At 43.6% G+C, this 27,346-nt stretch overlaps 1 protein-coding gene across 1 annotated transcript in view; it reads right to left on the reverse strand.

Moving 5' to 3' along the window:
- Positions 1 to 25,416, reverse strand: part of Lemd3 (LEM domain containing 3) — a 55,548-nt gene extending 30,132 nt beyond the window's left edge. Inside the window, exon 1 of the mRNA XM_021175093.3 lies at positions 23,837 to 25,416. Coding sequence (XP_021030752.1) covers positions 23,837 to 25,382 — 1,546 coding nt within the window. The 5' untranslated portion in view covers positions 25,383 to 25,416. The remainder of the gene's footprint in view (positions 1 to 23,836) is intronic.
- Between the last annotated feature and the right edge of the window lie 1,930 nt (positions 25,417 to 27,346).

Consider the following 27,346-nt stretch of genomic DNA (forward strand, 5'->3'; position numbering starts at 1 on the left):
AACGGAGAGCTGACATATCTAAAGAGCCAGGGGATTCGTTCTGCCCTTCAGTTAATATTTTCCCCTCAAATGCCAACAAATGACACATAATAAATTGAATTAAGAATGGTAAGAATAAAACAGAGCCTTTGAGAAGGCCACTCTGTGCAAGCACAGCAAGGGTTAAACAGTAAGTATGTCAGCCCTCACGCAGATTTATGAAGAGGCGTGGTCACACATCTTCCTTTCTGCACATCACTTTAGTATTTTTAAAACACCAATATACTTTATTGAAGCTGTCTGGTCTTCACTGAGAAAAAGAAGCATCCTATGTTTAAAAACCCACAGAGATCATCAGTGTGACCTACCTAACGACCTGGAGAAATGTGGCAACTGCAGAGAAGACCCATGTCTCAAGAGCATCTGACAGCCGAACTTTCTTTCTTTCTTAGTTGGTCTCTTCTTTCAGAAGACCTGAGGGGAGCTATAGTCCTCACCCTTACCCCCAGCAGCAATGCCAGGCACTCGCAGAGTGGTTCCCATCCCCTAAAGGCCCAGGCAGCTGCGGGCTCCCTCCACACTGTGCTGTCTTCTCCCTATGCTTCTCGGGGGCTCACAGCACGGCCTTTTCTCAGATTATCCCAGTTCAGCCACTTCCTCTTCTATAACCGTGGACCTCTCCGGGTCATTTCAAATTTCAGATACCAAACTCTTCTTGTGTAGATCCTTAGTACTTCGACTTATCTTTCCTTTAAACTACATTAATGACTAGAAATCAAATTCCTAAAATGTGTAATTTGATCTTCAAAATCTCCCAGTGGTTTCCTACATTTTAGCTTATAAATTTAAGATGGTACATTTTTTATTTTCCTTCTCTAAACTTCCGTTACCAATTTCAAAAATATAATTAGTTTTGTCAAAGTTTTCGACAAATATAAACTTTTTCTAGTTTTTAACCTGAACATTTACCAACCATTATGCTTTCCTAAACACATATTTTACTATTAACAGGTTATAAGTCAGGATATTATAAAGTATGTGCTATTCTTAAACAAATGCACTGATGACCTTTTGAAAGGACTCCATGGGGGTCCCAGTGCCTGCCTGGGAAGAGACTGAGTGCTTCATGTTGGGCAATGTGAGTCTGGGCACTAAGTGAATACATGTTTGCCCTAGTTTACTTTCTATAGCTGTGATAAAAGACTGACCAAAAGCAACCTGGAGAGGCTTTACTGGCTTACAGGTTCTGTCCGTCCATCCTTAGCCCTAGGATGTGGAGGCAGGACGTGAAGCAGAGATCATGAAGGACTCCTGCTCACAGGCTTACTCAAGCTACCTCTCCTATACACAGCCCAACCCCACTCCTCAGGGCACCATTCTAGTGGGCGATCAAGAAACTGGCCCAGCAGACATGCCCACAGGACACTCTTATAGCGGCAACCCTTCACTGAGAGTCCTTCTCCCCAACTCTGACTAGGTTTGTGTCACACTGACAGCTGGAGGAACCTATGATCCCTGCCCTCCTGGCACTTATCTTCTACAGAGATTCAAAGAAACAATAAACAAGTTAATGTTAAAAATCCATACATGCCAGATAGGCCTCAGTATTTCAGATGGAAACAATGGGGCTTGATTATGAAAGAAGCTATTTTTAGTAAGATAATCAGAGAAACCCCTCCCCGCCAATAGCATTTCAATAGACTCCTGAAAGAACATGCCATATGACTCTCTAAAATGTGAAGGTTAGTCACAGAAAGGCCAGCCAAGAACACAAAGGCTGGAAGGTAGTTACATGTTTGGTATGTCAGTCCTGGAATGAAGTAAGCCAGTGCAGTTAGAATACCCTACAGTGGAACAGACAGCAAGCAGTAAGAGACTTCGACTGTAAGATCAATTAAGGAAGTCGGCAAGTGGGATCTTAAACATGTTTTTCATATTTTACTCCAAGGCAGAAACCTGAGAAAACTAGAAGCGTTAGTTATCCACTTCACATTTTAAAAGAACAGCACGTGTAATAAGGAGAAGGTCTAAGAGCCCTAAGCAGTTAGTGACTAAGTATCTGCTTACAAGATCAGAAAAATCGGCAATTGTATATATACTGAATGCTCTTCTCCAGCTTTCTCTGGACCAATACAATCAACTTCACAGGATGCACTCATGTTTTTCTATTCTATGCATCTTGAATTAAAGTAAATCACAGTACACAGAAATGTATTTTTCCCAGGAAAATTCTAGACATTTGCTTCTCCTGGTAATTTTCATTCTCTATGTTCTCTCTCTATGTTTCTTTCCGCTTTGAGAGTCAAGTCTGCAGCTACAACAGGATGTGGAAGTGCTATAGCTCACTACGACTCTCCTCATCTCTGACCCTGTGCAGTCAGTCTTATACCTTCACAACCAGATAGTCTGATGTAACTAGGTGGGGTTTCTTTCTTTCCCGGAAAAAAGCAACTCAACACCTGGAGAAGTGTGGTGCTAAAGACATAAAGAGCAGACAAGCTGAAGGCTCGTCTCTCTGATATCAGAAAGGTCCAATCACCTGACCACTGTGCAGCCCTTTCAAGGGACAGCAACTGCTGCAGCACTCCTGTACTGGGAGCTAGCTTGTTGACACACATTTTAAAGTGCCTCAATTAATACACCACCACTATTTTAGAGAATATATTACTTCTATTTATGTCTGACTCCAAAGGCTATATACCTTCTCATTATAAAAACCATAAAAACTAAAGTATTTTCTATTTCTAAAAACCAAAGAGCATTTTTCCCTTGCACTTTCAGATGCTGAGTTACTAAGCTTTAACTCCTTAAAAGAGAACACATCAAAACCAACAGATAAATGGCCAGAGGACTGCTGCTGGAGATACACTGTAGGTTCTTAGGTAAGGAGAACCTCTCAAACCCAGTTCCCAACTACAAGGAGATGGACGCATGGGTAGTGTGGCTCAGGACTATCATGCGCTGCACAAAAGCACCAGGCTCTCAAGACTGCCTTTCTGAGTCCCTAGAACCTGTGACTCCCCAGGTTAGAGCTGTGACAGACAGACCAGGTAGCTTTATCTTGCAAAGCAGCACATTAGCAAACAAGTATCTGCTCCAGGCCTCTCGCTTAGTTACAGGAGTTAAGAATAACGATAACGATAAGCCCTCCTCTCAGTTCATTTGACAGATCAGACTCTGCCTCCAGACAGGGGCTTTCAAGAGCAGCCTTTTTCAGTTCTAAAGCTCTGTGAACTAGCCCAGGCATGGCAGTGCCCACCTTTAATCCTAGCACTCAGGAGACAGACAAAGGGGGCTCTGAGTTTGAAGCTAGCCAGGGCTACATGGAGAAACCCTGTCTTGAAAAACCAAAACACACACACACACACATACACACACACACACACGACAAAACCCACACCACTCTATGACCTTAAACTAGGTCCTAAGAAAAATTCAAGTCATCTAAGCAGTAAAATGCAACTATGTAAATTACCAAATATATATATACATATATATATATACACACACACATATATACATACACACACACACACACACACACACACATATATATATATATACATACACACACACACTCAAATGTGCAAATCCACCTCTAACATCAGTGGGATTAGACGGCCTGATTCTACGTAAGAGGAGGGAGCGGGAGGAGGGAATGTTTCCAACAGCTGAGGAACACTGCACCTGTGTGGCAAGTGCTTCTGAATGTCACCATCAGCCAGGCCGATCTAAATATGGACAATGAGCAAGGCAGGACATTCTTTTGTAACAGTAATTGCCCATTTGTTTCCTGAAATTTTGACAATTATTCCTGGCCTTATTAAATATATGCTCATTCCATAACAGAGGCTCTTGATGTATACTTAGAAAACTCCTTATAGTCTATTCCTGTGAGGCCTGGGTTCAGAGGAACACTTCTACCATCTTTATCTAAGACATGAATGATCCTTTAGCCATAAGCTATTACCAACCTGGAAATATAAAGATACAAATCTAAAATAGTTGATTCATGAAAGAAAGGGAAGGGGGGACCCAGTCTCCAGCTCACATATCCTAGTCTACAGGACTTCTAGTTTTTCATTTGTCTGTTTTAAGAAGAAATAACCCCATATGACTTCCAAATAAAGTATTTGTTGAAAAATCAGTTTATAGCCGGGCGTTGGTGGCGCACGCCTTTAATCCCAGCACTCGGGAGGCAGAGGCAGGCGGATTTCTGAGTTCGAGGCCAGCCTGGTCTACAAAGTGAGTTCCAGGACAGCCAGGGCTATACAGAGAAACCCTGTCTCGAAAAACCAAAAAAAAAAAAGAAAAATCAGTTTATATAATGACTGTATAAAAATAAAGAGGGCTTTAAGTATGGGTATCAAATACTACCAATACATAGAAAGCAGAAAAAAATGCATTTGAGGATTTAAAAAGTCAAAATTCAGAATCAGACAGAGCAATCACTTTCTTTTAGTGTGGTTAGCTCCTGTTGTTTCTACATGACAAGACTCCTTCCTGAGCATGGCAGCACACACCCAACACTCAGGAGCCAGAGTCAGGCTAACAAGTTCAGAGTGTGTTCCAGCCACACAGGGAAACTATGCCTAGAGAAATTTTTCTCTTTTTAAAAGAAATAACACATAAAAATGGAATCAGGGGGCTGGTGAGATGGCTCAGTGGGTAAGAGCACCCGACTGCTCTTCCGAAGGTCCGGAGTTCAAATCCCAGCAGCCACATGGTGGCTCACAACCATCCATAACAAGATCTGACTCCCTCTTCTGGAGTGTCTGAAGACAGCTATAGTGTACTTACATATAACCAATAAATAAATCTTAAAAAAAAAAAAAAAGGAATCAGACTATAGTTGAAATTGCTTATCTTTCTCAAGTTCTTTTAATTATTATTTAATGTATATGGGTATACTATCACTACCTTCAATATATCAGAAGAAGTCATGAGATCCAATTACAGATAGTGAGTGATAAGTCACCATGAGGTTGCTGGGAACTGAACTCAGGACCTCTGGAAGAGCAGTGAGTGTTCTTAACCGCTGAGCCATCTCTCCAGCCCCATCCTTAACTTTACATTATGGTTGTACTCAGGTCTGGGATCTCTATTACAAAAACTAAAAAAAAAAAAAAAAAAAAAGAATGACAAGTAAAGGAAGCAAAGCAAACAGCGACTATAGAAACAGGCTCTGTATACTATAGAAACAGGCTCTGTATACTATAGAAACAGGCTCTGTATACTACAGAAACAGGCTCTGTATACTACAGAAACAGGCTCTGTATACTACAGAAACAGGCTCTGGATACTACAGAAACAGGCTCTGGATACTACAGAAACAGGCTCTGGATACTACAGAAACAGGCTCTGGATACTACAGAAACAGGCTCTGGATACTACAGAAACAGGCTCTGGATACTACAGAAACAGGCTCCGGATACTACAGAAACAGGCTCCGGATACTACAGAAACAGGCTCCGGATACTACAGAAACAGGCTCTGGATACTATAGAAACAGGCTCTGGATACTACAGAAACAGGCTCCGGATACTACAGAAACAGGCTCTGGATACTATAGAAACAGGCTCTGGATACTATAGAAACAGGCTCTGGATACTACAGAAACAGGCTCTGGATACTACAGAAACAGGCTCTGGATACTATAGAAACAGGCTCTGGATACTATAGAAACAGGCTCTGGATACTACAGAAACAGGCTCTGGATACTACAGAAACAGGCTCTGGATACTACAGAAACAGGCTCTGGATACTACAGAAACAGGCTCTGGATACTATAGAAACAGGCTCTGGATACTATAGAAACAGGCTCTGGATACTATAGAAACAGGCTCTGGATACTACAGAAACAGGCTCTGGATACTACAGAAACAGGCTCTGGATACTACAGAAACAGGCTCTGGATACTACAGAAACAGGTTCTGGATACTATAGAAACAGGCTCTGGATACTATAGAAACAGGAGGGCCATATCCACTCTATAAGCAGTAGGACAAAGTAATGAGTATGAGTACGGACAATACAACTTTCTCAACTTTGAAATTTTTCCTATATTATAGGGGAATATAAATACAAAAATTATTTTACTTTTAAAATATATCTTACAAACCAAAACAAAAAATATTGATGGGTGATAGTAAATACTATCAAATAATCTGCTTTCAGGGCCGGGCAGTAGTGGCTCACGCCTTTAATCCCAGCACTTCGGAGGCGGAGGCAGGCAGATTTCTGAGTTCAAGGCCAGCCTGGTCTACAGAGTGAGTTCCAGGACAGTCAAGGTTACACAGAGAAACCCTGTCTCAAAAAAAACCAAAAAACAAAATAAAACAAATCGCTTTTCGTCTGAGCTACGAGAAATTGTGATGATTACTTTGTTAAACAATCAAAAAAATTAACTCTTCTTCCAGCCGTAATGGAAACAATGTCACGGGTCAACCCGCTAGCCACCAAACTGGAGACATCAGCAGTCACTTGTAAGGGAGGTCTAATGGCCCAGGTCTAAGTTCCAACCACTCAGAAAGCTGAAGCAAAATGATTAAGTTCACGGTCTGCCTTAGTGAGCTCAAAGTCAACTTGGACAGCTTACTGAGACCTTAAGCTAAACAGCCAGACCCAATGAATGAATGAATGAATGAATGAATGAGTAAGTGAGTTCATACTTTCTCAGGAAAGTAGAAATTGGGAGAATTTCTGTCCAGTGACAATGACTTGCATGAAATGTTTAAAATCCTTTAGAGAGAAGAAAAATGATTCAGGTAAGAAACTTGGAACTAGATAAAGAAATGAAGCACATCAGAAGAGGAATGTAAAAATAAAACCCAACTCATTTTTCTTACTATTAACTAAATCTATTAGGAAACTAATTAATAACTACCAAAACCAGAAAACACCAGACCCAGGTGAGTTTACTGGTAAATTTTACTAAAAATTTGAAGATTTTAACTGTCTACATTATCCTCCAGAAGATCGAAGGATAACTTATCCTTTCAGACCAGCATTACCCTTAATATCAAAACCAAACAAACTATTAAAAGAATCATACATCATCAGCTGTCATGAACTCAGGTATAAAATCATCTACTGAACAACTCAAATCTAACAATGCAGAAAGAAAAACATAACCAAATGTTAATTAGCCCATGTATACTTGGCTGCCTTTATTATTCAAAAGTCAACTAACTTAGTCCACCAAAAAGGCCAAAGAAAAAACATTAAATGAAATTTCATTCCCATTTCTAATTCTAAAACTGCTCAATAAACAAGGACAGATGGGAACTACCTCAATTCTGTAACAAGACTGCCAAAAAAACCTGACAATGGGTTTTGACACCAATAAAGCTCTATTCATTTACAACAGCTAGAAAACCGAACCAGCCTCCATGTCCAGCAACTAATAACGGGATAGTGCAACACTAGTACACATACATAAGGGAAAATATGTATGCTCAGGCTATAAAGAAAAATGAAATAAAACTTGAAGGCAAACGAACGGAACTGGAAAATACTGTATGGAGTGAGGTAATCGAGCCAGGCCCAGAGGTCAGATACTGCCACATGGTTTCTCTCAACTGCAGAGCATAGCTTGGAATTTTCAGATTTAACTTGGAGCATAGTGGATCCAGGCAAAAGGCCTTGGGGGCAGGAATGGTGAGCACAGGTGACATGTAATTCGGTGTTGCAAGTTTTAACAGGAACAGGGTGAAAGGTGAAAGTGGGATACAGGGGAGAAGTTAGCAAAAACTAAGGCCATACAAAGTGACATGGAAGCTCACTACTATATAATTAAAAACAAAAACAAAAAACAAAAAACTTTAAAAAGGCAGAACAGATACCATCCATGGGTGGATAATGCCAATCCCAAAGCCCTGGGTTATGAAGTGAAAACCTTAGTACCAGGTACAGGGCAGCTCCCAGTGTTGTTGGCTAGCAAGGCCACAGAGACCCTCAAAACTACCCAGATTATGGCTGCTTCCCTCTGCTGCCCCAAAGAGTGGAATGATAAGACCCTCCTGCTAAAGCCACTACACACCTTGGTTACAGCGACAGACGAGCCAGGCCAGAACAGAATGGAAAGCTTCCTTCCCCCTGCAGGCTGGTCTTCACAGAGCCTCAAACTGCTATGCAGACAGAGGGAGGAAAAAACTTAAAACAATGATCACTCTTAGTTTTGCATCACACACACACACATTACCGACTTACAGGCTCAGGTGTTTCCTGGTGCAAAAGCAGCATGGCTGACTTGGTTAAACTGGGGTCCACTTGCAGGAGGGAGGGAGGCTCTGTCTATTGCTATGAATTTGGACAGAACTCCATGATCAGGGAGGTAAGAACCTACTACTCTTATTTTATTAAATGGATATGACATACCCTCAAACTTGGCAGTGTCTCTTTACAGTGAGGGCAGCTAATTTGGGGAACCATAGCTGATCAAGGTGCTGAGAACAAGGACGTCCTGAGAGCTTAGCCTGGGTCAGGGAGCACCCAAGAAGGGGTGGAAAGAACTGAAGAGCTGGATGACTGCGGAGAAATGCCATGAAAAACTGTCTGAGACCAATACGGCCAGGGCTCTCATGAACTCACAGTAACTGCAGCTGCCTGCAAAGGATCAGAACAAGACTGGGAATAAACATCCAGTTATCTATCAATGGGAGGGGGGGTCACGGGGCCCCATCCTGACCAGGGGAGCTGAGGCAGTTGAGGGCTACTAGAAAGGAGAAAGCCACTGCCTTTGATGATGTAGCTACTGCCAAGTGAGTTACTCATGCTCCAAGGGGTAGCCTTACAACTATGTCTACAACTGTCTGGAATCCCCAAGCATAAACGAGACATTCTTTAACACACCACCTGCCCCAGTGCTCAAGGAGCATCATGGGAAAAGGAGCAGAAAGATGGCTAGGAGCCTGAAGTCAGGGAGCACTGCCGCTGACAGTATGATGTAGACACGGCAGGGCTCACGGCAGCTGTGGCTGTGTATCGACACGCACACAGTCACAGCAGCCAACACGGCAGGCAGCACAGACCAGGTGAGTGGTGTGCTCACAAAGTCCCACCCGAGCTCAAGACCTCCGGGCTGCTAGGGAAGGAGTCCGTTTTCTCCCAGGGTGTGGCCCTGTAGGTGCCACAGTAGATTCTGGTCCTATACCCACGCGCATGTAAGCATACTGAGTGGACTCACCGGAAGTGGGGAAAGGAAACTGGGAGAGGAAACAAAGGAATGGAAGATCGACATGAAATTGGAATCGGAGACAGGACTAGAGTGAATGTGATCAAGACCCATCCTCTGCACGGATAAGATTCTCAGAGGATGAATAAAAACACACTAAGTCAACTGCCCTCTTATACACCATGTAAGGAACAAATGTAAAGGAACAAAGGACATATAAAAGTAAGAAGTATAGAAGGCCGGGCGTGGTGGCACACGCCTTTAATCCCAGCACTCGGGAGGCAGAGGCAGGGGGATTTCTGAGTTCGAGGCCAGCCTGGTCTACAAAGTGAGTTCCAGGACAGCCAGGGCTACACAGAGAAACCCTATCTCAAAAGACCAAAAAAAAAAAAAGTAAAAAGAAAGAAATGAAATAGAAGCCAGAGACAGCACTGCCCAGGCTGGACCTGCCCTCTCTCTGCAGACTATGGAACACAACTCAGGAATTGCTCCTTGCTCAAATAAACTTATTTTGTGAATTTTTTTTAAACACTATGCTATTCCTTCAGCTTCTTCCTATTCCCACAGAGCTTTTATAGCATACTTCAAATTCCAGATGTGATTTTAATATTTAAAGTGAAACTGTTCTAATTCTTCCTTAGTTATCTAAAGATAAATCTAATTTTATAATAAAAGGAAAAAGTGGCCTTTCTGAGAGAACATAAGGGAGTCTCAATAAGAAGTTTTCAATTGCATTTCTGCATTTTTGACCATGTTCAATTTCTGCTTTATACTCAGATTTCCAAAGCTTAACTTCATGAAACTATTACAACACCAGAACTGAACTTGCCAATTGTATAACAATATCGAAGCAAATCAACATGGCTGATACTTTTTTTTTAAAGATTTATTTATTTATTATATGTAAGTACACTGTAGCCATCTTCAGACACTCCAGAAGATGGCATCAGATTTTGTTATGGATGGTTGTGAGCCACCATGTGATTGCTGGGATTTGAACTCGGGACCTTCGGAAGAGCAGTCGGCCCTCTTAACCACTGAGCCATCTCTCCAGTCCCAACATGGCTGATACTTCATTCTCTAAGATCTAAGCAATCAACCTTAAAATCCTGGAATAACCTAATTTAGTTTATGTACCTATATACCATGCACTATGATTTGGATGCACATCACCCAAAGCTCCTTTATGTTACAGGATGAAAATACCCTGGTGGCGCACGCCTTTAAGCCCAGCACTCGGGAGGCAGAGGCAGGCGGATTTCTGAGTTCGAGGCCAGCCTGGTCTACAGAGTGAGTTCCAGGACAGCCAAAGCTATACAGAGAAACCCTGTCTTGAAAAAACCAAAACCAAACCAACCCAAACCGAAATCAAAATACCCTGGGATAATTATCTGTGCTCAGAACTTGGATCTGCCATAAACACACTATAGTTTCTTAATCTTGCAAAGATTCAGTTTCCTTATCCAGAGAACAGGAGAGATGGTAGTCTAGAGCTGCTGGGGATTGTTGTACCTCACCTTTTGATAACTAAGTTTGTCCTCAACAACTTCATCCACACAACACACTGATCACTCTAGGCTCCACCCCCTCCTCACCTGCCCACTCCTGTCAATCCTCCCCACTGGCTCCCTTCCAGCCTTTCTGTTTTGTGACCCACCAAGTTTAAGCAGGTGGTCTCTGTGAGCATCCGGGTGGGCTCACCTGTGCACACATCTGAAGATGCGGCCTCCCCTTCTCCAGAAGCATTCAGCAGGGAAGAGTGGGCCCTCATCTTCCACCATCTGTGACTCTTTCCAGGCCTGCTCTTGGATATGTCCAATGAAGGCACCAGGCTGCTGGGATTCATGACTGCTGTGACCTCCTCCCGCATGCACAGAAGAGAGCACTCTGCAGCCTTCTCTCTCTCCTCTCACAGTCTTTCTATCCGATTTCCCATGATATTCCCTACGCCTTATAGGGGATAGTAAAAATGATCTGTTTAAAGCTCAACATGCACTGTTTTGAACAGCCAAGAATCCCTGTATTCACCAACACTGGCTGTCCTGGAACTCAATCTGGAGACCAGGCTGGCCTTGAATTCAAGAGGTTCACCTGTCTCTCTGCCGCCTGAGTGCTGGGATTAAAGATGTGCATCACCACTGCCTGGCTAAACTCTGTTGCTTAAAACCATCCTTACACCTGAAGAAGCCTGGATAAACAACATCCTCCCAAATTCTACCACGGCATGATGAAGCACACAACTCTGAAAAGTCCTTCAAAACTGAAGATGGTTTCTGTCCCTTTACAAGTTTTAATTTCCCAGTGTGTCCTTTCTTCTTAAGAAGCAGAATTGCCATCCATAAATTGGGAACAGGGAACAAAGAAGCCCCAGGACACATTGGTAGAGTTAACTGTGTAAGAACAAATATAAAACAAACTATTTACTGATATTCTTCCAATATCTGGTCTGGCTAGAAGACTTGTTAGAATTTCTCTTTTTTAAAGATTTATTTATTTATGTATTTGAGTACACATTGTAGCTGTACAGATATTTGTGAGCCTTCATCTGGTTGTTGGGAATTGAATTTAGGACCTCTGCTCACTCCGGTCCACCCTGCTTCCCTCAGTCCCTGTAGCTGTCTTCAGACACACCAGAAGAGGGTGTCATATCCCATTACAGACGGTTGTGAGCCACTATGTGGTTGCTGGGATTTGAACTCAGGACCTTCGGAAGAGCAGTCAATGAGTGCTCTTACCCGCTGAGCCATCTTACCAGCCCAGAATTTTTCTATTTTAAGTAATATGTTCCGTTTTAGTTCCATCAAACTATATATCCTATTATAATCTATTTTTAAAACATCTGAATTCGGGCTGGCGAGATGGCTCAGTGGTTAAGAGCACCAACTGCTCTTCTGAAGGTCCCGAGTTCAAATCCCAGCAACCACATAGTGGCTCACAACTATCCATAACGAAATCTGATGCCCTCTTCTGGAGTGTCTGAGGACAGCTACAATGTACTTACATATAATAAATCTTTAAAAAAAAAATCTGAATTCAAGTGGCATGCTCACATATTTTTATTTATTTTCTTCTAGTATTCATGATTAGGCAGTGGTGAAAGCCGGTGTCCCTTATTTAAATCTCTATAGAAACTAACAAAAGATTAAACATCTTTAAGAAAGATGTGGGGATATGCAAAGAGAGTTGAGTGAGTGAGAGAGAGAGAGAGAGAGAGAGAGAGAGAGATGGCTCAGCAGTTAAGAGCACTAGTTGGTCTTGCAGACAACCTAGGTTCAATTCTCAGCTCCTAAACATGTATAGCTCCAGGGGATCTGATGACTCCCTGACCTTCCTGGGCACCAGGCATGCATGTGGTACACATACACATGCAGGCAAAACACTCATGCACAAACAAACAAGAAGGAAAAGGAGGAAGAATGAAAACGAAGAAAAGCAAAGCAAGCAAGCTGTGGTCTTATAGGCTACAAGAATACAGTTGCCGACCCCCCACCCTACCCCACCCCACCCCACCCCACCCCACCCCACCTCTGTTTTGTCTGGCCTGCTGGAGACTGACCAAACAAGCTCCCTGATGGTAAACTGTAGTTCCAGCCAGGGTAAAGGGGCACTGCAATTTTAAAGATGTGCATTACACATCACCCATGACTCTGATCAATTCAAAACAGAGAGCTGCCTGTTTTCCCTCTTTGAACAAAGAAGGTTGCTGTGGTGAGTAAAGTCTTTACAAACAGGAATCTAATTCAAGGAATTATTCAACTTAAATTGGAGATGCTGTTAAGTATAAATCTACTATATTATATATGATAAACTGATATAAAATGTGTTTAACTCAAACATTTTGCCTAAGAGCTTCCCAGAAATCTCAAACACTGACAAAGTTAAAACAAACAAACAAACAAAACAACAACAAAAAAACCCTTTGCCTGATAGATACAAGCTTTACTCCTCACTGTTTCTCTTCCCAACAGGAGCTGACCTTCCCTTCCCCCTCTCACTACAGCCAACTGCCAGACAGAACACCTCTCATTCAAGAGCAATAGAAAGCAGTTTAAATTGGAAGTGGGAAAGTAAGCATAGAGGAATCTTCCCATGACTATGAGAGCAGCTGCCAGGACTACTGTCATTACAAGCTAAGAGGTGTGTGGTACCTTAAAATAAGGAGCAAGCGTCAAGTCCCACCGGCCTGCCCTATCTCTGAGTGGCTGTATTCAAAACACTGTCATGTAGCAAACAGAAGGGTAAATCCACTCTTGTAGAGAATACCTGCTTACCTCACTATTTGTATCTGTAACTTGATAGCAAAACCTTTACCATATTACTAGAAATATTAACTGCAGAATTATATAGAACACAATGCACAGCGCAGTGTAATCATCCCAGGATGAGCCGTTAGATAACCAATACTGCAGAGCAGTCCAGAGCTAAGCTGTCCCAGTAAGAACTAGCCACATGTCTACTGAGCCCTAGAAAGACCACTAGTCTGTTGATTTATTCTATGTATAAGAAAGACATCCTGAGTTTTGAAATCTTAGTACACTCACACACACACACACACACACACACACACACACACACAAAGCACATAAAATAATTCATCAGGAATTTCTACACTGATTATTCAAAATCATATTCTGCCTAAACTAGATTAAGTTAATTGTTAGCATTCAGTCTACCCATGTCTTTATATGCTTTAATGTGGCTACTTGAAAATTTTAGCTAAATGTATGTACTATATTTCTGCTGAATGATTCTAGTAAAAGAAAAATCACAGCATTGATGTTTCAAATTCAAAATGGAATAAAACTGTCATTATATGTTTCACAAAAATTATCCAAGAGACTGGAGATCTTATTGCACTTTAAATTCCTTCTAATATGACAGACTGATTTTAATATCCTGCTTATTAAATCCATTTTATACCTTCTAGTTTCTTGACTGCACCCATTTAATTGACTGGAATAAAATACTTCATCTTCCCACTATGGTAGAGGAATACTCAATCTACTTTCTTTTTTTTTTTTCTTATTCAAAACAGATTTATTAGAACATATGAAAAAATATAATGGTAACGGTGGTGGTAGAAGATAATAGCAGGCTGCTGAACCTCCCCAAGAAAGAGATACAGCTTAATAGTGATAACAGTCTAATACAAAAATACTCCAAGTTTTAGTCAGATTTATACTTCATAAAAATATATCCATATACCGTAGAACAGTATGTAAGGGGAGAGCCAAAAGGTGGATGCCATCCACAGGGAGAATGAAACAGAGCTCTCCTATTCAAGTCCATTGTGCTCTTTATAATGTCCCCTCTCTTTAGCCCCTTCCCTACTTCTAGGGTCCCTCATACTCGGAAAGTGCTGGAATGCCGGCCTACAATTTTCAGATATAGCTGCTGTTCAAGGGTGGGTCTGTACTGTAGACACTAGGCTGAAAATAAGCTCATGGTTTTCCATCTCAACACAACTACCTCAAATCAGAAGAATTTGACTGACATTCAAAGGAAATGAAATAATTATCTTTCCAAAGTACATCCAAAAATGTTTGAATACATATGTTCTTAACTCTAATGAGTCTCTTGAGACCTGCCATCCATTGATCAAATCCCAGCAATGACCTCTCCTTCTTAATTGCTCAGAAGATACCACCATGCCCTCCAAATTATAAATGAGGAATTAATAATTAGGTAAACATGTCATACTCACAAAATAGACCTGCTCAATCTACTTTCCAAGTTCTCTGAAGAGCATTTACCAAGACAAGCAGGTATTGCTCCTCAGCTAGTATCAACAGCAGCTTACTCTAAGACCCAACTGAGGCGCGTCTATGAGGGTCTTTCCAGGAAGGAATAAAGTGGAGGAGGATCCTCGCACAGGGCTGCCTTGTCTCCCTGCCTTGCTCATGCTGGGGACTGCATCAGTCTTGCTGCTGCTGCTGCAGCTGCTGATGAGGGAACTCAGCAGCTCAGGTGTTCCACCCCACACTACACCCCACGGTCAGGTATGGCCCAGGCCTTCAGAGCCAGACTGAGACTGCTGAGAGCTGAGAGCTTTGTGGACTGCGGCTGCAGCATGCTCAGCCTTTCTAGAATGCAAACAGCTATTGCTGGCTACCAGTCACTGTCATGTGAGCCTAATAATTCCTTTTCATTATATATCATTCTCTTATTTCTGTTCCTCTAAAAACAAACCTCTTAAGTAAAACCCACCTTCATGCTTAACTGTATTTTCTGCCTCAAATCCAGTACTACATTTACATTATGTATTGTAACTCTGAGTTACCAATCTACCTTCTTGACATCAGCACCATTAAATTCTAGCTTCTGGCTGTGTTTTAGGATATAACATAATAATACAGCAACAAAAATAAAAGATTCTTCTTCAGTGCAGGAAATAAGGAAGATGCTAATCAGATGATATGGAAGAATGACAGCTGCCCCTTTCTACTCAGATGAGGTTAGAGACAAGCTTAAAGCACGGCTAAGGACTATGAATGTCACCTAGTTTTACTCCGTGCTAGCATTAGTAAAGCACGCCACTGAGCTGGACAAGTGCCTCTTAATTAGACTGTTAGAGCTGAGGGAGTCGAGCTTACAGATGACAAGTATAGTTTAGAGCATTTCAATTTCTTCAAATCATTTATGGAAAATTCCCTATAAAACTCAATGGCTGGACATAAGGAGTGCTTACTATGCTTTTACTTGAATAGCTATAGAAACTAACGCAAGGGTTCTAAGCACATCCTCACCCAAACACAGCAGCAGCTAAGCATCAGGAACAACTGCCACCTGACAGGCAGGCAGGCAGCAGGCAGCAGGCAGGCAGGCAGCAGGCAGCAGGCAGGCAGGAGGCAGGCAGGCAGACAGGCAGGCAGGCAGCAGGCAGGCAGACAGGCAGGCAGGCAGGCAGCAGGCAGGCAGGCAGGCAGCAGGCAGGCAGCAGTGTCTTACAGCACACTGGAGCTGGAACACATAGCTAGCACTCAGCTGAGGACCTTGACCAAGATACTTTTCCTTCCACACTTCAGTTTCTCACAGAGATAGAAGTAACTACTCTCATAAAAACTGGTGTTCACGGGCCGAAGAGATAGCCCAGTGGTTAGCCCCTTTTGTCTTTTAAACTGTGGAGAAACCAAAGCCTTAAGAAAGAAAATGAGGGGCTGGAGTGATGGCTGTGCGGTTAAGAACACTGATTGCTCTGCCAGAGGTCCTGAGATCAATCCCCAGCAACCACACGGTGGCTCACAGCCATCTGTAATGGGATCAGATGCCCTCTTCTGGTGTGTCTGAGGACAGCTACAGTGTACTCATATAAATAAAAAATTAACTTTAAAGAAAAAATTGGTGTTCACACATAGAAAGTTCTTAATGTTTCCTTTTATCAGTTAAGTCTTTAAATTCTGAAAGGAGGGACACTTGAAATGGTAATTTAAAAAAACCAGTTTGTCATAAGTTTAGGAATACTTCTAGAACATCTTGAACTTAGCAGCAAATGTTAAGATTTATGACCTCACCGGGCGTGGTGGCGCATGCCTTTAATCCCAGCACTCGGGAGGCAGAGGCGGGCGGATTTCTGAGTTCAAGGCCAGCCTGGTCTACAGAGTGAGTGCCAGGACAGCCAGGGCTACACAGAGAAACCCTGTCTCGAAAAACAAAAAAAAAAAAAGATTTATGACCTCTTCATTTGGGGCACATTTATTCTCTATTTCTTCCCCCAAAACGCTTACCTTTAAAATTTTTTAAAATAATACCTACATTAAAATCTGTACGATTTATAGACAGAGTCTTCACTTGAGAAACGTGTGGTATAAAAACTAGGTGGAAAGAAGGAGCAACCCACACTGACTCCTCAGCCCTGGGATTGCTCAGCCCCTAACACTCAGCCCTGGGATAGCTCAGCCCCTAACACTCAGCCCTGGGATAGCTCAGCCCCTAACACTCAGCCCTGGGATTGCTCAGCCCCTAACACTCAGCCCTGGGATAGCTCAGCCCCTAACACTCAGCCCTGGGATAGCTCAGCCCCTAACACTCAGCCCTGGGATAGCTCAGCCCCTAACACTCAGCCCTGGGATAGCTCAGCCCCTAACACTCAGCCCTGGGATAGCTCAACCCCTAACACTCAGCCCTGGGATAGCTCAGCCCCTAACACTCAGCCCTGGGATAGCTCAGCCCCTAACACTCAGCCCTGGGATTGCTCAGTCCCTCCAGTATAGAGAGTATACGTTCTGGTGAGCTTTACAATAAGACACTCAAGTTGGCAGAACTATTTTTTTTTTCAAGCTATGTTTTGAAACTTACAATATACAAATTCAAACACTGCTCCATAGAAACAAAACCCTAAGTCCTCCCAACCCTGTCACACCTAATTTTTAAAGTATACATACCAACACTTTAGAACATTTCCTTTCCACTAGAACAAACATAAAAATAAACGGGCAACACAAATTTTAGTCAAAAAGGAAAACCACATATACTATATATCTAAAGCTCTTCCTCAATTTAAACCCTAGAAAACAATGAGGAATTTCATACTGGGAATCCACATCCTAACACTACTTTCCACCACTTTTATGACTACACAACCATTTTACAAGTTAGAAAGCATCACATTATGGCTTTATATACTATGTACTACAGTTTGTATTACAGCAGACACCCCTTCCCCATATACCTACGAATTAATCTAAACTTTTTAAGTGAGAATGGTTGCGCACAGCCCCTAATAGTTGAGTTAATTTTGTACTTTCCTAGCTTATTCTTAGCAGTTCTTGGATCTCACACACTAATCTGCATAACCCAGCCATGCTCTTCAACATGTCACGGACAATGTCACAGACCAGAACTGAGTACTGTGTACTTACACACATAAAGGCAGCTAGCATGGTGACTAAAAGCTACTGCAAGTTCCAACCCTCCCCACGCAGGGCTGCCTACAGGATCCTCTCTCTCCCTGTCTGTCCATCCTACATTAGGGAACTACCCATATGAGGATTAATGAGTGCTTGATCCTCTGCCTGGAACACAGCACACAGAAGGTTTTCAGTGCTGTTATTACTGCAGCCACAGAGCAAGCTTTCATGTATTCTTTTGTTATTCTTCACTCTTATTCAACAGATGAGGACTTAGGCTTACAGTTTACAAGCTGGTAAGTGACAATGCCAATTCTCACACACAGGCTCTCTACACCATTATTCCCTCAAACTACAAGCTGTCATTGATGTTTCATAATTTTAAATTTAAATTTTATTTCTCAGAGAAATATTTTTTAGTTTCTAAAATCATCACACTAGTTATAACAAACATCTTGGATTTACAGGAATATTCTTAGGTCTAAAAACATTGTTTTCTGATCATTCTTCACAAATAACTACAAGCATTTTTTTTTTCAAAAGTTTTAACCCCATATCAGTACCAGGCATCAACTTCTAGAGTCCGCTAGTCGATATTCCTCTAAAGACTGAAAGTTGGTGTCTGTTGGTGTCTGTCAGGTAAAATGGCATAGCATTTGTATACACCCTCCATTCATCCTCTTCTGTACTTTTAATGCAAAATATTATGTAAACAACTGAATATAAATTTATGTCAATCGCTAGATAAAGCCACTGTACCACACTATTTAGACAATAACAAAGTACACGTTTAGATGCAAATTTCTGTCAAATATTCTTGATTGGTAGCTAGTTAAATCTATGGAGGCCCTGTGTTGGGTACTTTATATGTAATCACTTATTCATTAAAAGCCATGAATACTAAAGTGATTTTCATCTTCAAGAACACTAAACATTTAATAAATTATCTCATTTAACTCGTAAAGCCCCCCACCCACGAAGGCATCAAGCCCCTTCATTTTTTAACCCCAGACAATTACATTTCTAGTAAACTCACAGGACAGACAGAACTGAAATTCAAACCCACAGCTGAATAATAAAGCCTGTATCCGACCTACAAAGACTAACCAAGGGCGTCTAAGCTGTCTGGCATGGTGGGGTAATGGACGCTATGAAGGAAGTTGTTCTTATTGGGTGTGGGGGGACGAAGTTCTTCTAAGTGATGATGGTCCAAACTTAAACAGGATGAAGTGTCTGAGTTCACAAGGCAAACTTTTAAGATAAATAGTAGAGAGATAAAGAAACTATTACCAAGGAATGGGTAATATGTTTAAAGACACAAAAATGCCATTACATCCTCATTGTCTAGCAGGAAATGAAGGTAGACAGGAAACAGAATCAAATTTCAATCTGCCTAGTGAAAGAACCGCTGGGGACTCTGAAGCAAGGGAGACTAATGCTTTAGGGTTCTTCTCTAGCAGAGATGGACTGAAAAGGCTACTGCCCAGAAGCATAGACCTGTCTGCTAGCTAGAGAGCGCTTGGGCAAAAGCTAACCTAAAAACAGAAGTGACAGGAAACGAAGACTGAGCCAGGCAGCAGTGGAGCACACCTTTCATCCCGGGACTGTGGAGGCAGAGGCAGGGGATTCTCTGAGCTAGAGAACAGCCTGCTACAGAGCAAGTTCGAAGACAGTCAGGGCTACACAGAGAAACCCTGTCTCTCTCTCGAAAAAAAAAAAAAAAACAACAAAAAAGACTGATTCAAAGAAAACAAAGAACATCAAAATACCAACAGGACGGAACATGTAAGGTGAAGGGAAGGAAGGAATCTAGGCAAACTCCCACCTCTCTCTCTTGAGTTCTTGCTATGTATGGACGAATCGCTATCAAACCAAAGAAGAGAGGGGCCAAAACAGGATGACAGTACAGAAGACGGCAGACGGGGCTGTGACTTGGGACATCTGAAAGATGTGTATTCAGAAGGGACATTTATGAGAGAATACAAATTGAGGGGCAAGACCTCAAGAATGGATGAAACACCCACCCAGGGAAACAGGAAGGATGGCACTGAAGACAAAGTTACAAGGACTAAACCTTTAAAGTCTACGCAAAACTGAAAGCTGGGAGCCAGTGGTGCTGTGCAAGTTTACAGGAATGCATATCCAAGGGAGCTGCAGTGCAGAGTCAACCCAGAGGCAGAGACATGGAACCTGCTAATTGGTGACTGAAGAATGATTAAGAAGAACTGCGGGGGGGGGGGGGGGGGGGGGGCAGACAAAAGATCAGCAGAGGAGAATACTCCTGACTGTGAAGTGTGACAGAACCAAATGATCACTGGAGAAAGACTCTTGACTGCGAAGCGAGCAGTGGTAAAGTAGAATATGGAAGTGTACATTTATAGGATAGCAGATTTAACACTTTTACAGGATGAGAAAAAGACCTGTGGTGAGAGAAAGCCTTAAAATATACCTTTACACTTAAACTCAGTACATGGGAAGGAGGATACCTATGATATATAATGTTAAGTGGAAATACAAGTTGCTTATTAATACATAATGTTGCCACTAAAATTCAGACTCCTCCATTGTGACTTCCCCCACATGTAGTCTTCCTGACCCTTCAACACACAAGCTAGTTCTATCTGCCAAGAGTGCTCTTCTTGTCAACGGCTAACCCTCTAAGCAATTCTGACCTTGGTTCAGAAAGGCCTGCCTACCTGTATGCAGTATTAGCCATGTCCCCTCTTCCAGCTCTCTAAAGACACTGTCTTTCTTACTAGGATATAAGTCCTGCAGATTTCATCTACCACACATCCACATATTGTTCAACACACACTATGTTGTTTAAAAATTCTTAGCATGGTAGGCACTTCAAAGTAAAACTTATACATATCATTTGAATGAAAACAACACACCTGTATTTATGTTAAAAATAGGAGGAAGGCTATTAAAGGAGCTAACATCCCTGTTATAAATTAACAAAAATGGGTACAAAATTAGGAAGAAGGGACAATATAATTACACTCCTTTTTTGTTTCATCTCTCTTCAAACTGTCTACAGGAACTGAGGAGTGATGTTTAAATAGTGACCATGGATCTGCAGCAGGCAGTCTACTCTGCTTCCTGCTCTTCTTTCAGTGAGCTGTCATGACTGAGTCATCGCTGGGACAATTACTGCAGGGTAATCTGTGACGTGCTCTGATAGTGGTTTTTAAAGTTAGAATGGTCATCTAATTTATCACCTAATTCTGCAGATGTAAGAGAAAACTAAGAAATTTAATGAGTAAAAGTGGTTTATGTAAAAAAAAAAAAAAAAAAAAGATCCTAATGAGAAAACGCAGACCAAAATAAGAACATTTTACTTAAGAAAAACTAACAAACATACATTTAAAAGACCATTATACAGGCTGAAGAGATGGCTCAGCCGTTAAATGCTAGGCTCACAACCAAAAATATAAGACATTATACATTGTCTAACTTCAATAGTAACCAATAAAGCTCACTGCCACATGCAACCTACAATCTTCCGGTGAAATTACTACTTGAAGTAAAACTTAAACATACAATTGACCAATGAACGCTACAGCTGGACATCATAACAAGCGATTGAGAATACAGGGAGTGTAAGTGCCTGACAACCCTAACGGTGTTACATGAGCTGACTAACTGAACAAGCTGGAACTTCTTTCTACTATGGCTTCCACCATGTCAAGTGCATCATGGATTCCGGATACTCTGACTCAAACTTCTGCGCCAGCTGCTTCACAGGGTATCTAACGGAACTGATGATAATTAAATGCTAAATAGATTTAAAAACAATTAAGACGTAACTATAATTTACATCAATGATTATTTCATGTTATATATATTATACTTTACCAGAAGTACAGCAGATTTTATTTGAACTTCTAACTAAATGTCATCCCATGCTTACTAGTTGAGCCTCACAACTACAAGGTTGGCAGATACTTCTACCCCTTAGTACGGAAGAATGACTTAGCTCAGAGTTAGAGTTTGAGTCTCTCAGCCAGGCCCTTGGTCATCCTACCTCTCATTTCCATTCAGGATGTCCAAGTACCATGCTCTTTATGAACGAAGCTGAGGAGGGTTCTTTTGCTCTTGTCTTTTAAAGGAGACTATCCTATCCAACTCTACTTGAAATTTAAGTCCATAACAAAACATTAATCACCCACCATACAGTGATGAAACAGATATGAAAGTGATCTTTAATAATTTGGGTCATTACGAATTCCGTTTGAAGTCCAATCAAATGTTCTACTTTAGGCACAATAGAGGTACCCTCCTGTCTATAACTCTCTACAAAAGACACACAAAATATTAAGGAAATGGGCCTTGCCATACAGAAAAGAATCTGAAACCATAGCAACGCCTATAAATCATAGTCCCCCGACTCACGAAACTTTCAATTAGACACTCCTTACTTGAATTTCACTAGCCCGTTCATCAACTCAAGTTACCTAACCTTTTCCTGAGAGTTGCTGAAGACTAAGCAAGACACTATGTAAAGTACTTAGGTTGAACTTAACTGCCAGACAGATGACACTGTGGTCAGAAAAACAAAGGCAAAAACAGGTTCTGTCATTTACTGAGTTTGATTGAGAGAGAGAGAGAGAGAGAGAGAGAATATAAATATGAGTGTGTGTGTTTCCCCCTAAAACATTTAAGGCAGGATACAGATCACTCTTGTTCCCAGAGAGCCAACTGAAGTGATGGCTGCTCTTGTAACCCCTGTCATTAAACAACACTGTAGTAATTTGTTTACTATATGGGTCTTTGTAAGCTCCTACCACTCAGCCTGCTAACAGCATCTCATCACTCTCCCATTACTGTGGGGTAAAATAGACAGGAAGACACCTTTATAAATACAAATCATGATACTCTAAATCCCTATTAGGAGAAAGCTCTCCAGGGGGAGTGGGAAGGAACACGAAGAAACCCAACAGTCCATTAAACCCATTTTATTAAACCTCATCCTAGTCAACAGCAACATGGTTTCCTCCACAGCAAGGCTCCTGCTCCACTCAAGTCCTTTCCCCTTCCTGTGACCCTTGTCCAGCCGTGTTCTGTTGTCTCTCTACAATGCTCAAAAGGTAGCCCCCGTGACCACACAATCTAAAATAGCTCACACCAATTACTTCATCCTTATGTCCTCACAGGGCCCACAATGGTTATCTGTTGTCTTGATTACTCAGTCCTCAGGATGGAGGAAGATGCTGGCTTAATGAACATACATGCCTGCCTACAGTCATTTACCACAGTTGACTCCAAGGTCCCCTGCTAAACTACCATGACTTTCATCAGGAGTGGGAGTGGGCTGAGAAGTGTGAACTAGGAGGTGTGCCTGCTGCCTTCTTAACATTCATTGTCTTTAAAGAACTTAGAAAACTACCTACACTGTCTGTGCCAGAATTTCAAGAAACAGCATGCTATCTTCTAGAATCCTAACGCATTTAAAAAGAGAACACTGCATGTATGGCGCTGCCTTAAAATGGCAACACTTCAAAACTCACGAGCAAAAGACATCTGCTGTTATTTAAAACTAAAAGAAATTAAGACATTCAAGCTCCTTTTACTAACAGGCTTACAATGTCGTCTTCTTAAGTTGTTTTAAATTTGAACCATGCAGAAAAACTTGAAAACCAGCCCTAAGACATCATTCTGACATTGGCACAATAAGTGCTCCTTCTCAAAAGGAAGACGAGGCATGAATTCTGCCATATCTTTCACTGTTAAGTAAATTTCTTGCAGGTCAAGGTCACCGCTAGCCAGGCTGCATTTGGTAATCTGGCCCTCGGGTGTGTGTGGGGGGGCGGGGGGCGGTTGACTTAATACTTACTGAGTCCTCCGTCCTCGGGTACTCCAGTCCCTCTCATTCCTAGGTAAGTCAGTCCCAGTATTAGGAAAAACAAGCAGGCAGCGGTTAGGAGGAACATCGACAAGTAGTGAGCACTGAAACTCCCCGTCGGGGACACCTCCTCCCGTTTAAACTGCTGGAGAAGTTCCTCTTCGGGCTCGCAGAGCTTGGGCTTGCCGTAGGCGGTTTTCAGGTAGGTGTGATTGGAGCCAGTATGGTTGGCGTGGTTGATCCTGAGTGTGCCAGGGGCGACCGCGGCCGCGGCGATGGCCCCGGGAGGGAGGCTGTTGGCATACAGACCGGGGGAATCCACGCCGAAAGCCCCGCCGCCTATGTGATTATTGGTTTTGAGGAGGGGCCCCGTGGACGACTCCAAGGTGGAGTCCCCATCCGGACTCGGCGGGGACAGCAGCGGGGCCAGCTTCTTCGCGCCGGCACGGTATCGAGGAATGGAGTCCACTGGATCGCAGCCTCCTCCTCCTCCTCCTCCTCCCCGCTCGGCCGCCGCCTCCTCGAGGTTTCGGCTCCTGTCTAGACTCCCCGCGGCCGCCGCCCTGTCATTCATCGCCAGTGCTCCCCCTCCCTGAACCGAAGTCTCCTGCCGGCTGCCGCCAGATTTAGCAGTCAGCGCCGAGAACGGCTTACTATGGCTCCGTCTGGGTCGATGCCGGGCGAGGGAGTCGTCCTTTAATACCTGTCTGGCCGGGGCCACGTCGCCGTCCTCCTCCCCCTCCTCCCCCTCCTCCTCCTCCGAGTCCGAGTAGTGCTCCCGGCAGCTGCTGTAGGGGAGAAGCCGGCTGCCGTTCACGGCTCGGCTGGCCCACAGCGGCTCCTCGGCCTCGGGGTCGCGGTCCTCACCGTCCGCCAGCTCCTCGTCCGCGTCCTCCGCGGCCCCGTCGCTCCCCGCCGCCGGGGGCTGCGGCTCGGGGCCCGCCGGCCTCCGCGCCCCCCACCACGAGTGCGGCTTCCTCCGCTCGCCCGGGTGGCCGCCCGTCACCTCGCCCGCGGCCGGGGGCGCCGGCGGGGCTCTGAGCCCGCGGTACTGGAGCGCAGCCCGGTCCCTCCGCGCGCCGCCACCGCCGCCGCCCGCCGGCTCCCGCGGACTGGCCTCCACGTCCGACTCGTCCGAGCTGAAGCCCAGCAGCACTTTGCTGCCCGCCGCGGGGACGGCCGCCGCGCCCCCGGAGCCTCCTGCCACGGGGCTCTCCGCAGCCGAGGCCGACAGGCGGCCGAGGCCCGCGGGGCTCCGTAAGTACGCGAGGTCCCCGGAGCCCGGCCGGCCCCCCATCGCCGTCGCCGTGTTATTGTTATTACTGTTCCGCGTCTTGTTGCCGCGGCCCCCCGCCCGGTGCTGCTGCTGCTGTTGCTGCTGCTCTTCCTCGCGAAGCTTCTTCAGCTTCTTGAGGTAGACCGGCCGGGTGCTCTCCGTCACGGGACCCGGAGACAAGCCGTAACGGCGGAGCTGAGAGAAAAGCTCCTCATCCGAGAGCTGCTGAGGCGCCGCCGCCGCCGCCGTCGCCGCCGCCATTTTCTCTCCAGGGTGTTTTACAAGCTCCGCGCTACCGGAAGTGACGCGCCGCCCTAGACCCTGAACTAGACCGGGCTGCGTCGCCCTTCCAGCGCCGGCCACGGGCGCCTCGGCCAATGGGAGGCGCGGGAGGAGCTCACCTGAGCGGGAAGGCGCCACCTGAGCGGCGCGGCCCGGCGTGACCGCGCTCCCTCCCTCCCTCGCTCGCTCGCTGGTCCCGGCGGCCGCGGAGGTCCTGCCTGTCACCGCCGCGCGCCTGCGAGCGCCGTCCGCTCGCCCCCGCCGGGTTCGTAGCCACACCTTGACCTCCCCCCGGGCTCCTGCCACCGCGCCCCGGGCGTGGAAGGGAGCTCGGCCCTCAAGTTCATGGCGACCCTTGGCTGGCTCGGAGCGGTATTAGAGACCCCGAGAGCGAGCCTGGGTCGGCAAGTTTGATGTCTGACTCTAGGTTCATTTTTCATTTTGCCTTTCCGTTTGACGTCTTTTTTTAAAAAAGAAAAAAAAAAAAAAAAAAAACCTAAGTGACTTTTTCTGGATGCCTCTGGAGATGGGGAGAAATGGAATATAGATCGTTCACTGCAGTTTTCAAAAAGTCTTGGGTGTATGAAATTAACTTTTTGTCTTTTTTTTTTAACCTAAGTATGATGACCTCATACGTCGTCCTGTGTCATATGTCAAATGTCACCATTTGGAGAAATGAAAGAGCCATCTTATGAATTCGTTTTGACTGAAGAAAGACAAGCTCACCGTGCAAATACGTGACTAACACCTATCCAAACAATACTTAATAAATGTTTTATTTATTTTGAAATGTTTTTATTGCCCCTTTGGCTGTAAACTCCCTGTGCAGAGGACCTTTGCGTCTCTTATTTTCAACACTAGAAGCACGGTAAGCATTTATTGAACAAGGTAGTGAACTGCCAACCAATAGAATGAGATTAAATTTAGGGGCATGGGGGAAAAGGCCTAGTGAGGTCACCAAACTTCCCCCAACCCCAAAGAAAATAATACTAATTGGGAATCCTACCCTCTTGTTCACAAAGCACAGATGAGTCCTAGAGAGGAGAAACTTGCCAGTTTTGATAGAGCGTGCTTCCCCTTTGCTTGAATCTTGACAGAGCTAGTATCATTGAGTACTTAAGCCCTAGAAGCTACCAGGCAATCCTAGCACCATGTATGAAACATTAGTTTGTGTCTGCGTTGCTTTACCCTATAGCTTAAAACATCTATGCAGAATAGGCTAGTCAAAAGCTTAGATATTAGCTTTTCAACACCCAGCATCCTGTAGCAGAAAAATACTTAGTAACCTCAATTCCTAATTTCTAGCAAATCTTTCCTTGTCTTCAAAACAAAGCTTTCATATGGAAGATGGCTTCCGGGGCTGGCGAGATTGGTCAGCGTGTAAGAGCACTGGCTGCTCTTCCGAAGGTCCTGAGTTCAAATCTCAGCAACCACATGATGGCTCACAACCACCCATAATGAGATCTGACATCCTCTTCTGGTGTGTCTGAAGACAGCTACAGTGTTCCTATTTATAATAATAAATAAATCTTTAGGTCAGAGCAAACAGGAACTGAATGAGCGGAGATGACCAGAGCAAGCAGAGGTCCTAAAATTCAATTTCCAACAAGCTTATAACCATCTGTACAGCTACAGTGTACTCATATATATAAATACATCAATAAATAAATAAATCTTAAAAAAAATGATGGCTTCCCTTTTTCTTGAGCCTTCATTGTCACAAATGTTCTTGAATCTACAACTGTTAAAGCAAGACTACAAGAGTATTGAATACACTATATCATGTGATAGTGACTAGGATGAGCCAAATTTATTACCCTAAGTTTTGGAGTGGAGACTCAAATGACCATAAAATTACTGGACCGATGCCTCAGTATAACAAAGGAATTCATGCTTTGATGTTAGCAAAGCTGATTATCAGCCCTATCCTTTCTGCTGCTATT

This window comes from Mus caroli, unplaced genomic scaffold (assembly GCF_978045245.1).
Source record: "Mus caroli unplaced genomic scaffold, Mus_caroli_1 scaffold_9, whole genome shotgun sequence".
Lineage (NCBI taxonomy): Eukaryota > Metazoa > Chordata > Mammalia > Rodentia > Muridae > Mus > Mus caroli.